The following is a 17,538-nucleotide window of genomic DNA, read 5'->3' as shown; positions in this document are numbered from 1 at the left end:
GGATTTCAGATCATGTTATAAGTTGCAGTTTTCACCCTTTCATTTGCCGCTGGGGTAAAGGAATTCTCCAGCACAACACTGCTGAGTAGTTTAGTACATAAGATACTAATACATTTTGTATTATTATTATTATTATTATTATTATTATTATTATTATTATTATTATTACAGTCATACCTTGGAAGTCGAATGGAATCCGTTCTGGAAGTCCGTTTGACTTCCAAAACGTTCAGAAACCAAGGTGCGGCTTCTGATTGGCTTCAGGAAGTTCCTGCAGCCAATCGGAAGCCCTGTCGGACGTTCGGCTTCCAAAAATAGTTTGCAAACTGGAACAGTCACTTCCGGGTTTGCAGCGTTTGAGAGCCAAAACGTTCGAGAACTAAGCTGTTCAAAAACCAAGGTACGACTGTACAGTGGTGCCTCGCAAGACGAAATTAATCCGTTCCGCGAGTCTCTTCGTCTAGCGTTTTTTTCGTCTTGCGAAGCAACCCTATTAGCGGCTTAGCGGTTTAGCGGCTATTAAAGGCTTAGCGGATTAGCGGCTAAAAGGCTATTAGCGGCTTAGCGGCTTAGAAAAAGGGGGGGGGGAAGCAAAAAAAATCGCAAGACTCGCAAGACTTTTTCGTTTTGTGAAGCAAGCCCATAGGGAAATTCGTCTTGCGAAGCGCATCGAAAAACGGAAAACCCTTTCGTCTAGCGGGTTTTTCGTCTTGCGAGGCATTCGTCTTGCGGGGCACCACTGTAGTACATTTTTTATACCGCCCTATACCCGCAGGTCTCAGGGTGGTTCACAGGATAAAATCACGATACAAAACACACAGAAGACATAATCAAAATAAAAACAAGAACAACCCAATGTATTCAGCTGTATTCAGAGGCAGTTCCAGATTTAGTGGGCCCGGTTAGTTCTTTGTGCTTTTATATGTTTGTGAGGTTGGGGGATGAAGGCAGTACCTTTGAGAATGTGCAGAGTGCTTTCCCTTTCTCCAGCATAACCACAGCTCGTTTCAAACATCCTGTGATTAGAAGAAGGAACTTTTAGGGCAAAGGCTGCTCCTTCCAGATATCACCACCCGTTTTTTACATTTGTGTAATCTGCACCTGTTAAACACACCTGCAAAGATTACTGCTGTTGATGTGCTTGGGAATTGACAGTTCCTGTGAGCAGACTGGCTGGGCGAGCTACATATATGGATGGATGGCAGGGCCCGTGAAACAGTTGGAGGCAAAGCAGCGAATCTATTTTGTTTGCTTGTTTCTGTTCTATATTAGAAATTGTGTTGACAAACCAACAAACCATATGAAACCATCATTGCATCTTTCCTCAGCCCTCTTTCCATATGTGATACATGCAACTATAGGCATTGTTTTAATTCTTCAGAATTGATTCTTTTATTTTTTATTTCTTGCAGCGTTATCGTACGATAGCTGGAAGTCTGCTTGCCCGGCAGCAAAGGTAATTTAAGAAGTGGATTCTGTAGCATCATTTGCTGGTTAGGTTATTGGGTGTATGACTTTAATAAGACTAGATGCTTGCCATGGTAGTGCTTGAGGTTAGGGAATGAGAAATACTTGAGGGGAAAAGGCTATTTATCGGTGTCTGGCAAGGGCACACAGTTCATGTAACTTTCCACAAGGCATGCTTTACTCTGCACTAAAAGGTGTGTAAAGCTGGTTCGGATATAAGCCAGCAATCATACTTCTGAACTGTCATTCCCTGTGAAGAATTGTCAGATCTGTAGGTGGTTGCTCGCGAGTAAACAGCCAGAACTCCGACCTGTCTTTTACAGGTTTTATTTAGTGCAAACTATGTACTGTTCAAGGGACGCGGGTGGCGCTGTGGGTTAAACCACAGAGCCTAGGGCCTGCCGATCAGAAGGTTGGCGGTTCGAATCCCCACGACAGGGTGAGCTCCCGTTGCTCGGTCCCTGCTCCTGCCAACCTAGCAGTTCGAAAGTACGTCAAAGTGCAAGTAGATAAATAGGTACCGCTCCGGCAGGAAGGTAAACAGCGTTTCTGTGCACTTCTCTGGTTTGCCAGAAGCGGCTTAGTCATGCTGGCCACATGACCGGCTGTATGCCGCCTCCTTCGGATGAGGGAGATGAGTGACGCAACCCCAGAGTCGGCCATGACTGGACCTAATGGTCAGGGTTCTCTTTACCTTATGTACAGTTCAGAGATCTGGCGGGAAGGTAAATGGCGTTTCCGTGCGCTGCTCTTGTTCGCCAGAAGCGGCTTAGTCGTGCTGGCCACATGACCCGGAAGCTGTACGCCAGCTCCCTCAACCAGTAATGTGAGATGAGTGCCGCAACCCGAGAGTCGTCTGCGACTGGACCTAACGGCCATGGGTCCCTTTACCTTTACCTTTACCCTCAGAGCATTCTGACTTAGCTCCTGCCTCTTTCTCATTAGACAGCAAAGAGAAAGAAACAAAGGACAATAGTCCTACATTCCAGAACACAGTAGTACAAAACATCTTTCTTCATCACTTCCCACTTTGTGGAATGAAAACATACACCGTCATGTGATAGACAACAATCTCATGACTGCAAACACGGAGCAAGAATCCTAACAGGGAGATCCGATTGAGCTAAAATAGGACTGCACCCTCCCTGAATGATCCAACCTCATGGTTTGGTGCTGTTTCTAGACCCAGTATCAGTCCTGGCATCTTAAGTTGGCAGCCATGGCCCAAGAGTGCATTTTACCACTGTCGCTTGATCAGCAAGTTTGAAAACCTGGCTATTTGGACACACGCCTTGGCAACTTCTGGTCTGAACTATGGTCACATTCCATGGGCCTCCCTTTGGAAGACAGTTTGGAAGTTTTCACATTGTTCAAAACGTGGCAGCCTGCTGACTAGCATGAGCACACCAAGAGAAGCACTAAATGTGTGCACAGAGGGATCTGCAGTAGCTCCCAGTTTCTCTTCAGAGCACAATTCAGAGTGCCAGGTTTATTCTTCAAGCCATAAACAGCCTTGGTCTGGTTTGTTACAGAGGTAATCTTTCATGTGTGCCTCCCCTTCCTCATAAGCAAAGACTGGTTTCTGATGGTGGGGGGTTGGGGGATGGACACAGAGTATTGGTGTGGTAGACTTGGACTTTGTGATGTTAATCCAACGTACCTCCTCCTATGTTTTGTTACCTGCGTTGCGTTCTGATCCATGTGTACGACACACTCTTTTCTATGCCGAGAAAGGAGATTGAATTGACTTTGTGACACAAGCGCTTGTTCTGGAAGTGGTAGAAACATATATCTGAAGTACAGGAAATGATATTTACCCTTATCTTGTTGACGGGAAATGCATCCTCTAGGGGGTCCTTGGAGTTCTCTCCCTTTATAGACATCCCAACTCCTGGAAAACTGCTTTAAGGTTTTATTACAATCAAGTGGTAATTTTATTACAATCAAGTTGGAGGGACACGGGTGGCGCTGTGGTCTAAACCACTGAGCCTCTTGGGCTTGCTGATCGGAAGGTTGGCAGTTCGAATCCCCGTGACAGGGTGAGCTGCTATTGCTCTTTACCAGCTCCTGCCAACCTAGCAGTTCAAAAGCATACCAGCATGAGTAGATACATAGGTACGTCTGCAGCGGGAAGGTAAACGGCATTTCCATGTGCTCTGGCATTTGTCACGGTCCTCCGTGTGGCAATAGCTCCCTTGGCCTGAAAGCAAGATGAGCACCACACCCCATAGTCGCCTTTGACTGGACTTAACTGTCCACGGGTCCTTTACCTTTTACCTATTGTTACACACCACTCCTGTCTCCAGGCAGTGCACGATTCCAGGGGTACCAAGCATGCTTCCCAGGGTCTGTGTTTCCTTTTGGACAGTGGAGACTATGACACCTTTATGATATATGGTTTATTTACACATATATACAACCTGGGTCTAGATGGAGAAAGTTCAGAGCATTCATGTCCCAAGAGGGTCTCTTGCTTCTCCAAAAAGCAGAAGAGGCTTGAGTCTCGGAACAGAGAAATCAGCCAAGCTCTCTGCCTGTCCCAGCCAGCCCACATGGTTCTCCAAACGATTTCCTTGCTTACATCATCCAAACTGAAACCCTACATCCCTTAAACCCTTTTTGCCTCTGCCCACTAACACACAGCTGGAGGAGGGGTCCATATTCCTCGGAATTATTACTTTGTCATTTGGCTGTTTGTCTTTATCTTTACAATCAAGTGGTATATGAATGTTGTGAAATAATAATAAATAAAACTCTTCCTTTCTCCACAGGTAACCAGAGAGCTGGATATGCAATACAGCTTGGATCCTGGTTCATCATCACTTGAAACAAGGGAGCCTATTGATTTTGATTACTCTCTTTCTCTTTGCCACAAACCTTCATCTGACTCCTCAAAGCGCTACCGATCACCAAGCCCATGTGCGCGGTGGGCGTCTCCTCAACACAGGTGACCATTCCTAGATACTTAAGTGACAGGCGGCCAGCATGTCTAGGCACGCCTGCCTCGGAAATTCCTGGAAGTCAGTCGCGGTGGCCGATGTTGCTGTTCTTATTTGCCATCCTATTTCCCAGGATCAGCTGCCAACCCTACGGGGCTGTCAAATTTCTAATGCCACTATACAAATCTAGAGAGATAAGTGTATGGTACCAATGGCCATCAGGGACAGGCTTGAGTTAAAAACAGCCACAGCTTTGATTACAAGTTATTGGGGTTTGGTGCAGCATAGGTCAACGTTCTGACCTTTGGGCTACCCGATCATTGGCCAGTATCTCCACCCAACCTGTCTGCTGGGTGACATGGAGGAGTTGGCAACAGAAAATTTCAACCACAGCATGGGCTGCTTGGATGGGGCCCATGGAAACCTGGGAGTGTGGTTTCCAGGCTCCTAAGTGAGGCCAAGGCCTTAGTTCATGGAGGATATGGTCATCAATGGCTGCTAGCCACAGAGACTGGTATCTGAAGTGGTAGGTCTCTGAATACCAAATTTTTGGTGATGCCACCTGGATTGCAGAGCATCCACCTCACTTTAATTTGGCAGGCATCCACCTTGCTGACGTTGTGTTGCTAAAAAGACAATTTTTGCATTTCCTAAGGCCTTTGGGCAGTATTTGTTTTTTAAATTTAATTTGCTGGCTTTGCAAATTTGTATAGTGACTTGTTTGCTTTTTGGTGGTTGTGGAGGACTGTTCTTTTCACTGCGAATTTTAAAAAATTGCGAGCCATCCTAGAGTCTTTTGTTAGGCAGGAGGTAGAATAATTTCTTTGAATAATAAAAAATAGGAGTGGTGGCGATTGAATGCAGAAGGTGCTAAAGTGCTTTTCACACAACACTTTATTTGAGGCTTGATGGGGGATCTCTGGAGAATTATTAACATCCAGAGTTTCTTCCTTGTGACAGGTTTAAGTGACAGTTCTCTGCTTCTTTTTCATGCTGACTGGAGAACGCAATGCAATGATGCTGATCAGGAGAGATTAAGAAGAATAGGAGCTATGTTCCAGGCAGGCCCCATAAACAATCCTGACCTTGTGGTATAAAAATAGCTAAGAAGATCTGAGAGAATTCCATATATTTGGATTCCTTTGCCATTGCTTTGTCAAAGAGATACTTTGGGTTCATAGTCAGCACTTTGGCAAAAGTTGGCCTCCTCTGCGGAACCGTTTCATTTGTTGTTCGTAGTAGCAAGGAGAGTCATTCTACGGGTGTCTCTTGGTCCTAACTTGCAGAACATAGAGGTCAGAGGTTGAAACCATTCTCTGGCTGCCTAATTTCACAGCCGTAAAAGAGGTTCAGAGGGCTTCTGTGATGGTGGGGAGTGGAACTAGGAACTGGTCGCTACTTGACATTACTTGCGTTATGTGATAGGACTATATGGAGAGAAATCACAAAAATGTCCCCTGACATTTTTTTTCAGGATATATTCCAGCCCGAATTCAAGCTGGGAAGAGATTAACGAGAGAGTGAAAAACCTTCTAACTTCAGACGAGGCCATACAAAGACTATCCTTTGTAAGTATGATGTGCTTTAAGCAGAACTGTTATTGATTCCTCTCACTCCAGTTGCAAGAGTGAAGTCCTATAAAGCCTTATATGGCTTTACATATAAAACAGGAGTAGATATACTGTGGTCTTCCATATGGATTGGTCTCCAGCTTCCAGCAGGCAGGGCCAAAGGTCAGGGATGATGGGACTTGTCATTCGTGTAACAATTCTGTCGACTTATTTATCTCTATTAAATCAAAACATTTCAGTCAACACTGGGGCTGCCATACGTCTGGGAATCGGACTGTCAAAATGGCGTTGGGGCGGATTTTTTTGGGAGATGTCAACAAAGGTCAATGACTTTGTCCGGATTTTTGCTTTTGGGAATATGGCAACCCTAGTCAACACTCATTAACTGAGCGGAGTTGTGGTTTAAAGTTTTAGCCAAAGTTGCTCGGGGCCAATCTAGATGTTTCTCTGATCAGTGGGTACCATCAAAAATGGCAGCAACACGCCTAGTTCTGTCTCTCTATGTACTGCAACTTAGCTCTGCGACATGACATCCCACCCCTCCCCACCCCCTCAATTTCATTGGCTGCTGATAATGGGAGACAAAGACTCATCGCTTTGCCTAGATCCTGTGTCCTTTTAGATGTTCCCATAGTTACGTGGCAGCCGTTTTTCTATGAATGGCTTCTATGTGGGTTTTGTGGCGTTTAAATGACCCAACCAGATGGATGAGGATTGTTCATGTGGATTATGAGCGTGGGACCATCTTGAGAGTACGCGGTGGCAACAGTTCCATGTGGAAAATGACAAGGCCGGTTCTTGCCCACATTTGAATGTTGAAGGGACATTAGGTGAATGACAACAGATGTTGTGCGGGCAGGTGGGGAAGTTGATATGTGCATGCTGTTTTCAGCAGCTGCCCATCTAGAGTAACATCTGCTTTGGGCTTTAAACTTCTGTGTTCCTTTCCCAAGCTGCCGAATGCAAGACCCAAAGCCTGGCTCAAGATACGCCAGTCCTTTATGACCTCAGCAGCTAAAGCCTACAGCAGCTAAAGAGGTTGTGACACTTTTGCCTATTCAGGAAGCCTTGGATATTGCCAAGATCAGTCAGTTGGGTAATTCACATAGCTTGTGGGTTATCAATAATTATTAAAACAAACAAGCTCAGTTGGTAAAGCATGAGACACTTAATCTCAGGGTTGCGGGCCCTACACTGGGCAAAAGTTTCCTGCATTGCCAGGGGTTGGGCTACATGACCCTTGTGGTCTCTTCCAGCTCTACAATTCTATGGTTTTAAACAAGCAGAAAGCTCCTCAAACAGCCTTCATTTCCCCCAACTATGCAAAATAATCACAGCAGAAGTATGCAAATAAGTTCAGTGCATATTTGAATTGCAATTTTTTTCTTTGCAGATATGCAATGCCTCAAACTTCAAAATGCAAGTGTATCCTGAAAATTGCATGCACACAGTTGCAAAACCCATAGGCACTTTTTGCACCTTGCAAGGAACATAAATGTGCCTCTACTGAGCCTTCCCCCCCCTGCTTTGGTTGTCTTGCAGAGGAAGGAGCTGCAGGTGTGCACTCTCTGGGACATCAGAGCCCTATATCTTCTCTGCCAAACATCTGATGGCTGGAAGGGGACCGCAAGGGCCTGATGAAATCAAGTTGTGGTCCACATCCATCTTGTGGACGGGGAATTCCCCACCCCTGATTTAACTCTACCGAAAAGCATTTTTTTCTGCTCATAATTTTTTGTGGCCATTCATCTCCCCCTCCAGGATCTCAATGTTATGCCTTGTTTAAATCAGAAACTGCTTTCACTCACTAATTTCAAAGCTCCCATGATGGAGACACAGATCCATGTGAGTTAACCCAAAGTGACATCACTTGCTGTTGTCTCTCCAAGATGACACATTCTTCTAATGAACCTTAATAGAAAGGTACTTTGACCAACAGAGCTAGAGGACAGTGCCATACTTCAGTTGTTCCCAAACGTGCAGCGACAAGCTTATTTTAATTCTCCTAGAACAGCTGATATATTTGTTTTCAGCCAGGCACATTTAGCAGCGCTGATGACGATGAACAACCCAGGTTTAACGGGGCAACTATTTTGCAGGGAGCCACTGATTCCGAAATTGATGATGTCCTTGAAAGAAGGTCCATCTCTTTGAGGAGTTCCCCACTGTGTGACTCAACGGAACAAAGATACTGCTTGTAACTGCTGTCATTGGCAAGGTATGCTGCATAAAGCCACCTCCTTCTCTCTCAATTTATTGGACTGGTCTATTTCAGAAGGTTAAAAAAAAGCACTGGGAAGGTTATATAAAGCCTGCTACAAATTGGTAGGATAAACTATTACAACAGCATTCCAGGCCCCGTAAGGTGCAATTCTCACACCGACGTGGGTCAGGCAGGATGAGAGTGATTGCAATGGTATCTGGCTTATTGCTAGGACCTGTCTGGTGCTCTGCTATGAAGATGCTGTTGTCCCTCGTGTTCCGCCATTCATTTAAAGAGCATGCAAGAAACCCAGACTGGCAATGGGGAAGCCCTGCAGCTTCCACCACCTTCCACACTGTCTCACTGTCCGAAAGTTCTTCCTGGTGTTTAGTTGAGCTCTCCTTTCTTGTAACTTGAATCTGTTATTGAATCTGTTAAGTCAGAGGTTTTCAGCCTTTCTGAGTCCACGGCTCCTTTAACCGACTACATTCTTTCTGCGGCACCCCTGTGGGGCTCAGGAGCCCAGTTAAGTCACCCCTTGCCTGCAGAGCTGGCAGCCTCTCACCCTTTTTCAAACACCCTCCCTTGTGCAGTGTCCCCTCAGCCTCTTCTCCCCTCTCCTTTTTTTAATATATATATATTTTTATTAGTTTTTAACATATCATTTTCAACAGTAATTAAACATACTTTTACATCTTATTCAATTTTTTTGACTTCCATCAGCCCTGACTGAAAATTTTCCAGTCTAATCTCTTAGTATGCATTTCTTAATTTTTCCTATTACATTTCAATCTCATAACCAATATCTCTTATCTTTTTCTATTTTGTAACACAACTACTAGCGTAATTTGTTGATTACAGTTGCTCTTCAAGTAATTCATATACTTCTTCCAATCTTCTGTAAATCTCCGGTCTCGCAGGTTTCGAATCCTTATTTTCATTTTGTCCAATTCTGCATAGTCCATTAATTTCGTCTGCCATTCTTCTTTCATCGGAATTTCTTCTTGCTGCCTTTCCCCTCTCCTTTTGTGTGTCCAGAAAAGCAGCATATAAAATTTATTATAAATGAATGAATGACTGAAATAAACAGGACTGGCTAGCACCTTTCGCAAACTATAAATGGATGCATGCCCCAGAATCCATGGTAAAAGGTGAAAATTCTTAAGTACCGGTAGATGTGCAGAAGGTTTTCTACAATACAGTGGTACCTCGGGTTAAGTACTTAATTCGTTCCGGAGGTCTGTACTTAACCTGAAACTGTTCTTAACCTGAAACACCACTTTAGCTAATGGGGCCTCCTGCTGCTGCCGCACCGCCGGAGCACAATTTCTCTTCTCATCCTGAAGCAAAGTTCTTAACCTGAAGCACTGTTTCTGAGTTAACGGAGTCTGTAACCTGAAGCGCATGTAACCTGAAGCATATGTAACCCAAGGTACCACTGTAGATTGTTAATAAGGGTCCCTGAAACTGGACAATTGAAAACTACTTATCTAGAATATGGATTTTTAAAAATAAAATAGTGTTTACACCACCTTGAGGGCCTTGGCTGTGAGTCCTGAAAGACTGGCTCCCTGAGCAGATTCATTGCCTGGGGTGTTATTTAGGCGGAAGGGAGGTGCAAGGTTGTTGCTGTTGATAGTTTTTGTATTTTTGTTTTGGATCTTACAATTTTTTGTGGAAATAGTTTAATTTGGTTGTGTGCTTTTTGATGTTTTATTTATTGCTTATGGCTTGTAACTCTCTCTTTTTACATCACAAAAAGATCCCTTGCAGCATTAAGAGAGTGAGAGATTCTTGTGATATAAAAAGAGACTCTCCCCTCCCGCAGAATCTCTCCCCTCCTGCAGTCTCTACTTAACTGTAGATCCCAATCATTAACCCAGTGATTCAGTTGTCATTGTTACCTCTGGCTAGCTGGCAGATAATTCTCACTGCCCCAGAGTCTAACCCTAGCACAACTGGAAATAAGTGAAGCAGTCTCCTCTTTTACGTAACTTCTATGGTAAGTAACCGAGCTGAGAAATCACTGTGTTTGTGCAAAACTCATCAGACAATCCCATAATAACTATTATGTTTGTACTTACGTAATTTCTTATATATTGTAAGCCGCCTTGAGCATGGTTTTAACAGCGTACAAATAAAACGATTAACTGATGCTTAGCTTGCAGTCTTCATTGAAGAACTGCATTCAGAGCAATGATGTTACAGTTCCCTTGCAAAACAAAAACAAAAATAGAAGAGGATATACGGGTTTGTCCAAGCATGACGTTTCTCTGTAATATTTTATCAGTTTCCCCCATCCTGTAGTAACAGACAATTTAACGCCTTTTTTCCAGAAAGAATACAGCAGCCTTGGGATATCGACCTGAAGACCCATTGCTGGCAAGATTTTTGTTCTAGAGCTAACTGATGAATGGTTTATTTTCTGTGTGATGTTATGTCTAAATTGGTTTGAAAACAACACTCTGTATTGTAGTGCTGATTAAAGGTTTGATTTATACATTTTCAAACAAGTGCAAGCCTATCAGCTTATTGTGGGTTGATGTCATGGTCCTATTGATGGTGCTATATACTTCTTTAAGATTTTGGCTGCTGAAAGTATTTTCCATGAAAAACCTACTTGGAATTATGTTACCACTCAGGACTGTGTCCTCAGTGTAAAGCTTAGTTTTAGAAATTTGGAAGCGAATACCATTTTGAATTGAATAAAGGAGTGGGGAAAGAGTTTGGTTTCGTGCTGGTAAGATGCACAGCAAACTTTGAAGAACCACTCTAGGATAAATTCAAGGTCCACTGAGCAGACCTCTCCTGGCTCCGCCCAGTTCTGCAGACTCCGCCCACCCAAATTACAGGTAAGAGGATGCTACTGCCAGGGGTATTTCTGCTGGTAGGCAGCATAAATCCCTCGCCATTTATATTCGTGCAGCTGGTTCTTCCCACCTAAGTGTAGGATGTTACATTTGCCCCTACTGAAATTCAGGGCCTCAAGGAGGTTAGACTGGCCTTGACCTGCCTGGTGGAACACCCTGCCACAAGAGACTAGGGCCCTGCGGGACTTGACATCTTTCTGCAGGGCCTGCAAGACAGAGCTGTTCCGCCAGGCCTTTGGTTGGGGCCCACTCTGACCCCTCTTTTCCTACAAGACCCTATATATAAGAGGCCTCTCTAACTCATCTCACCAGCTCATATAAATAGCTGAGCCTGCTGAATACCTAAGGTTCCCAATAATTTGTGGGTTGCCTTCTGATCTTGTTTGATTTTAATCTGATTTTAATCTGTATTTCAGTCGATTGCTGAATTTTATGTTTTAATGTATTTATATTTTTGTGTTAGCCACCCTGAGCCCGGTTATGGCTGGGAAGGGTGGGATATAAATAAATAATTTATTATTATTATTATTATTATTATTATTATTATTATTATTATTATTATTCTGTTATTTTGGACTCAGGTCTCCAATCTGTTAAGGTCATTTTGAATCTTGATTCTGTCTTCAGCGGCATTAGCTGCCCCTCCTAGTTTGGTGTCATAGGCAAAACCCTCCTCAAGTCCTGCTGTGATCCTGATGATTCAGGCTGCTATTTACATTTTTCTTTTAAAAAATGTTTACATTAAATACAAAGGATGCAGCTCTTGCTTGTCCCATTGCGGAAAGGAACAGAACTGCCTCTTTTTCCCGTACAGAGGCTCAGTGCCTTTCACTGTTGTATAAAATGTAGAAATTTATGACAGCATCTCCATGCTGTTGAAGATGCACCTGTTTAATTTATGACTGATGCTCAGCTGGAAAATGTAGTATCTTTCAGTAGAAATGGAGTGAATCCTAACTCCAGCTTGCTAGCTCTGTCGTCGTCGTATTTTAAATCTGCATTTTTCATCTACGTTATTCCTCATCCTCTAAAGCAGACATTTCTGATTTGACTTTGTTTTAGCAGACTACCATGAGATATTTCCCAGGATTTGCAAACTTAAATGCATGAATTAATCAGGAGCTAGCCAGAAGTTCAACTAATCTCTTTTCTATAGCAATGATGAACTCATTACTATTTCACAGCCACCGACTGTGTGGCGAACATCCTTCTCTCCCCTTAGAAGCACTGAGCAATTTGAAATATTAATGTTTTATCTTTTAAGTTCTGCAGATACAGCCAATTAAATGTAACTTGCTACATGTGGTTGCTGTTCAAAACCCCTACCATGTTTAAATGCCTTTACTGCATTCATCAGTGCAACTTACATGTGTGTTCACATCTTGAATGCATTGATGAGTGCAATCAAGACACTGAAATATAAATTCCTGCCATGTGAACCATCCACATGGGAATGGCCTTTTGGTATAATATATAACTTATCCTAAGGGATGCAGGTGGCGCTTTGGTCTAAACCACTGAGCCTCTTGGGCTTGCCCAAGGTCGGCAGTTTTAATCCGCTCTATGGTGGTGAGCTCCTCTTGCTCTGTCCCAGCTCCTGCCAACCTGGCAGTTCAAAAGCACACCAGCGCAAGTAGATAAATAGGTACCACTCCGGTGGGAAGGTAAACAGCGTTTCTGTGCTCTCTGGCTTCCGTCACGGTGTCCCGTTGCACCAGAAGTGGTTTAGTTCTGCTGGCCACATGACCCCGAAAGCTGCCTGTGGACAAACACCAGCTCCCTTGCCCCGAAAGCGAGATGAGCACCGCACTCTCTAGTCGCCTTTAACTGTCCGGGGTCCTTTACCTTTATAACTTACCCTGCTGCTTGCTTTCGAGTAAATTAAATGGTTCATTCTTAAATCAGATTCAGTCTGCAATCTTATACATACTTGCCTGCAAGTAAGCCTGTTCCATCAACTAGGTCTGCCATACATTCCTGGGATTTCAAAGGTGGAATTGGTGACCTAGGGGAATTTCTGAAAGGCGGAGCTTTGTCCTGGATCTTAGGCAAGTCATCAAAAATTCTAGTTTTTTGTGGTTTCCTTTAAAAAAGAACTCAACAATTTTGGGCTTTCCTGGTCTGACTACATTGGCTGCCAATTAGTTTTGGGGCCCAATTCAAAGTGCTGGTTCTGACCTATAAAGCCTTAAATGGCTCAGGACTGCAATACCTCAAGGGCCCGTATGAGTTGTCCTGGACTCTGTGTTCATCCTCTGAGGCCCTTCTTCGTGTGCCTCCTCCACATGAGGTCCAGGGAGTGGCAACACAAGAACGGGGCCTTCTCTTTAGTGGCTCCCTGTTTGAGGAATGCTCTCCTCAGGGAAGTTCAGTTGGCACCTTCATTATATATTTTTAGGCGCCAGGCGAAAACATTCCTCTTCAACCAGACCTTTGCCTGATTAATATTCTATAGCCTTTTAATATGTACCTTTTATAGTGTGTGTGTTATTGTTTCACTGTTTTCTTTCAATTATTTACTTGCATTTTTATCTTGCCTTGCATTCTGTGAACCACCCTGGGGTCTCGTGATGAAGAGCAGGATATAAATTTAATAGATAAATGAAGTAAAAATCGAACTCAAATGGTCGCAGTCTGCACACATTGAATTGCGCTATTAGTCCTAGATGAGCAAAGCTGAAATAGCCGCATTGAAATTTGTTATATTTCTGTTTGATGCATTGCTCCTCAAAAACATAAGGAATGACTGCCCTGATCCACAGGCCCAGAGGAGGGCAAGTGTGAGTGGTTTGATGCAGGCATGCCAAAGAAGGATGCCAAAAACCACAGTTCCAGTGCTTTATTAGAAGAAACTATAAACTTTCAAAGCATCCTGTGGAGCCTTGCTGCTGTAACAGATTTGGGATGCACACAAAAACATTTTTGTATATTATTTTCAATATTATATGGATTTTTTTTAATGCATTTTCTCCTAATAGATACAAACTGCTCCACAAGATCCAAGAACCGCAGATTTCAAAGGACAATGGTGTTTCAGTTTGCATATTGCTTTGAATTAAGATCATTAAAATGCAAACAGAATTAAGCTTATCCCCCCCCCCCATTCCTGTTTATATGGGATAAAAATTTCAGAAATATAGGGCAACATGTTGGCAACACTGGGATTTAGGCTAGAACTATGATCTTATGACTACTGCAGGGGTGCATTCAAGGATTTAAATTGGGCAAGACTTAGTCCTGAAACCTGTTGCCAGCATATGTGAAATAACAGTAAAACAGTAAAAACAGCAGTGCATGTAGAGAATGCATTTTTTCTTATTGCTAAATAGCCACAGCCCATCCCACACCTGGGATTAAGTAGAAAGGTTTTTAAGATTCAGAAGGTCCAGCTTCCCAGCAGGCTTATAGCTTGGCACACCCTGTGTTGGAAAAAGAAAATAATGACCTTGGACCAGGCTAATGCCTTATTTACAGCAAATTGCTAAGACAAAAGTTATGTCTCAACAGTTGGAAGAGGATCAAAGCAATTTTCTCTTCAAATTGCTGCTTTGAATGATCGCCCACCCTTAGCACCTTGTAGGGGAAGATTTATAGAAATAGAAAGCTTAATGTGATGGCCGGCCTCTTTATTTCCGCTCTGATACTCCACACTGAACAGACATCGGACTGTAGTCTCCAATTCATTACAATCAGTCGAGTTACTTAACCTTGGAAGGAGTAAAATTCCACATCGCAAAGCGGGGCTCTCGATTCACACCCAGATTTCTAGAATATGCTAAGGGAGGAAGCAGAAATATCTGCTTGCCTGCCTGCCTTCCCTGCCTGTGTCAGGATTTTGCCCTGAAAATGAGTGAGCAATAGCTCAAGCAGAAAATAACTGAGAACCTAAAGACCATGTGCAGTTCGTGGGCTGAGGTGGGTTGCTACTACCGCTAAAAAGTGCCTTCTTTTTGGTGTCAATCTAATTCATCAGCAGGGTCACTTTTAATTGGAGATGCAAATTAAGACCCATCTCTCTTATTTTGATGTGTCACTGAGCAGAGAATGCAAAGGGAAATAGTAAATATAGCTTTTTCTTCTTTAAATTACTCACATTTGAGTATTGCAAGAAAAAGGAAGGTGACCTGTGTTGAGCCATTCGGACACAGATCAAGCCAGAGTAGACCATAGCAATGAACTGTTTTGCTTTGAAGAAGAGCAAGACCATCCAATCTCCTCCACTGGATTAATGGGAGGTGGTTCATGAAGTTGGCTGAACAGCATGCTTTCTTCAGCCCGTTGCTTCCAGCCCTGGGTTACAGCTTCATAACTGGCTCATTTCGCCATTTTACCAGGCCAACGGGGAAAGGGGGGCTGGGGAAGGGAGCTTGGCTGCTGTGGTCAAAATGTGGTCCCTCACCACCAGACCTTAGAACTGGAAGGAGAGCACAAACTGAGGAAGCGGAATTGGCTTTTCATCTGATGGGCACTTGGAACCATGACACAAAGTTCTCCTACACTCACTACGTTGAATAAGATGAGAAATCATGTCCTTCCTAAAAGAGGGCACGTGTTGTGGTGAGACCTGGAGACCGACCTCCTGTGTTGTGGGTGGGTTGGATTGGTTAGCCACAACACCCGATTGGTAGGTCCCTCGATGTTGGGTTCGATCTGGCCAATGGGGTGCAGTGTAAACCATGCACGTGACCCAGAGCTTCCTCTTTCTGCTCTTGCATTTGGAACACTCACCCACCTCTGCCTACTTTTAGGGCATTTCCGATTGATCTTGCTATGCTGTCTGTGTCATCTGTCATTGGGACAGGGGCACGGCAGAAATTTCCCCCACTTGGCTGACTGGCTGTTGCCATTTGGGTTTCGCCTGCCGTGTAGCAAATTGTCACAACTTGTAGGGTTGCGGATAGGCTCTGGTTCAGGTGGTAGGGATGGGAGAACGCTCTCGCCATCCCTATGTGAAGGATATTCCATTAAAGGAATCCATGGGTCCTATTGTCAACCTTTTCAACTGCATATTATTTCATAATCCATATTTTATATCTCTCCATAGCACTATTAAATTTGACAAGCAAAGCTATTTCCTTTACCAGGTTAGAGGAAGATCAGGAACATAATTATTATTTAATGTGAGCAGGCAACAGCAAGTCCATAATGTTTTTGTATCTTGCCTCTTCAGAATATACACCAGTGAAAGCAATCTCTGGGTTCTATAGAAATGTAACAAAAACAAAACAAAATTATGGACATAAAACCATGCCATCAGAGGCTTAGTTAATCATTTTGAATTGCTGCAGAATTTTCAGACCTCTAATGAAGATGTTTCGAAAGCTCTCTGGCATAATTTCACACTTCCTAACCCTTCCCGGAAAATACTTGGCTTATCTTTGACTGGCATAATGAGACTTTTCCACTATGATAGGCAGATGACTGAATTGCTGTAGATCTTGTTGGATCTAATCAGTGCTCAAATGCTTGGTAGGAGTTGGGCTGGTATGGAAGCTCTTAGTGCAACTCACAATCCTCATCCTGATTAACCCTAATTTTAGCTATATTCCATCCCCTCCAACATTTCTCAGGTGCAAATAGGGACATCCTATTCCAGGGGTCAGCAAACTTTTTCAGCAGGGGGCCGGTCCACTGTCCCTCAGATCTTGTGGGGGTCCGGACTATATTTTGAAGAAGAAAAAAAGAATGAATTCCTATGCCCCACAAATAACCCAGAGATGCATTTTAAATAAAAGGGCACATTCTACTCATGTAAAAACACGCTGATTCCCAGACTGTGCGCGGGCCGGATTTAGAAGGCGATTGGGCCGGATCCGGCCCCCGGGACTAAGTTTGCCTACCCATGTGTATTCCATCTCCTCCAACAATTATCCAGTGAAAACAAGGACATTGTGTCTGCCCATATCCTTAAAACACAGTAGCTAAGAGGGGTCAGTATGAAAGGTAAAAGGGGTGGGGTCTCTCCATTAATTGAGTCCTGGTGGAAATAGCTCAGCTCCACGTCAAATCCTAAATCCAGCACTCTTACCATTTAGGTCCAAACTGCATGTGGCAAAATTCATGTCATTTTGTCTTGTGTGGCTGGTGTTTGCTTGCTTGTTTCTTTTTTAAAATAACAACAAGCAAAAATGACTTGCACAGAGAACCCCAGTCTCGATCAGGAGTATAATATTGGGGGAGTGGCTTCTTCAGAATTGGCCCTCCTCGCAGCCTCTATTTGCTATGTGAGCAAAATTCCTATGGGCAGAAACAGCAGGTATTTGGAGGACTGATTTGGGTCAGCCGAGGTATAGGGCAAAAGCCCCCTTCCCACCCAGCTCTGGTCCCAGTTCAGCTAATCCCCATAACAAACACTGGTTTCCTTGTTGCTTCTATGGTAAGCGGGGTTTTTAGCACATGACTGCTCAGAATCAAGAACAAGATGCTTTGCAGATTTATTTATTTTTAAATCCCCTTTGAATCAAATATAGAGGAAAAGTTCTTTTTTT

The 17,538-nt window shown here is 43.6% G+C and overlaps 1 protein-coding gene across 1 annotated transcript in view; it reads left to right on the top strand.

Annotated features, from left to right (window-relative positions):
• Positions 1 to 10,694, top strand: part of SPATA6L (spermatogenesis associated 6 like) — a 26,856-nt gene extending 16,162 nt beyond the window's left edge. Inside the window, 5 exon segments of the mRNA XM_081177133.1 lie at positions 1,413 to 1,456; positions 4,239 to 4,414; positions 5,881 to 5,974; positions 8,077 to 8,195; positions 10,517 to 10,694. Coding sequence (XP_081033259.1) covers positions 1,413 to 1,456; positions 4,239 to 4,414; positions 5,881 to 5,974; positions 8,077 to 8,178 — 416 coding nt within the window. The 3' untranslated portion in view covers positions 8,179 to 8,195; positions 10,517 to 10,694.
• Positions 10,695 to 17,538: the final 6,844 nt, after the last annotated feature.

Source organism: Podarcis bocagei (genome assembly GCF_964188305.1).
Source record: "Podarcis bocagei genome assembly, chromosome: 17".
Taxonomy (NCBI): domain Eukaryota; kingdom Metazoa; phylum Chordata; class Lepidosauria; order Squamata; family Lacertidae; genus Podarcis; species Podarcis bocagei.
Note: the sequence above shows the minus strand (reverse complement) of the source record. Positions and strands in the feature narration are given on the sequence as shown.